Below are 612 nucleotides of genomic sequence, written 5' to 3'. Positions count from 1 at the left end.
GTCTGTATTGCTGGTCGCTATGTGTCACGTTGCGCAATGGTAACATAGTACAAGTCTGTATTGCTGGTCGCTATTCTGTACCATTGCGCAATGGTAACATAGTACAAGTCTGTATTGCACATAAGCGCATACTGGGGTGTGATGTGCACACGGCGGCGACGCTAACAATCGTATGCGACGACACTAACATTTGCGTAGATGCCGATATGGATGACGACAATGAATCAGGGAAGGCTGGTGTATTCGAGACTAACAAGGACGATTTCTTTGGGGACTTATAGCACAAATAAAATCAGTCAGTCTTTATTCAGGCAATCGACCCTTCTGATACGTGTGGCACATTTCCAATAGACATCTAGGTTTGTCTATGTATCACAGAGAAGATAACATGAGGCGAAGCAGCAATACATAGTTTTGTATGGATGTCAACCGTATGTGTCACGTAATAGTGGGTGGATTACATCGCCACCCTTGCGAGTACACCACCCTTGCGAGTAGTACATCGCGACACTCAAATGTAGAGGTACTATTCCATATGGATACCTGGCCTATACCCGTAAGTTGGTCACGATGAGATATGTTAAATACACTGCTGGTGACCGGACCGTGTCA

The 612-nt window shown here is 45.3% G+C and overlaps 1 protein-coding gene across 1 annotated transcript; it reads left to right on the top strand.

Annotated features, from left to right (window-relative positions):
* Positions 1 to 125: 125 nt before the first annotated feature.
* On the top strand, positions 126 to 281 carry SARC_15491 (hypothetical protein; the record flags this gene model as incomplete). The annotated part of the gene is made up of 1 exon (XM_014290391.1): positions 126 to 281. A coding segment is annotated over one exon (156 nt), but the record flags the coding sequence as incomplete, so codon positions are not given.
* Between the last annotated feature and the right edge of the window lie 331 nt (positions 282 to 612).

The sequence above is a fragment of the Sphaeroforma arctica genome (assembly GCF_001186125.1).
Source record: "Sphaeroforma arctica JP610 unplaced genomic scaffold supercont1.6186, whole genome shotgun sequence".
Classification (NCBI taxonomy): domain Eukaryota; class Ichthyosporea; order Ichthyophonida; genus Sphaeroforma; species Sphaeroforma arctica.
Note: the sequence above shows the minus strand (reverse complement) of the source record. Positions and strands in the feature narration are given on the sequence as shown.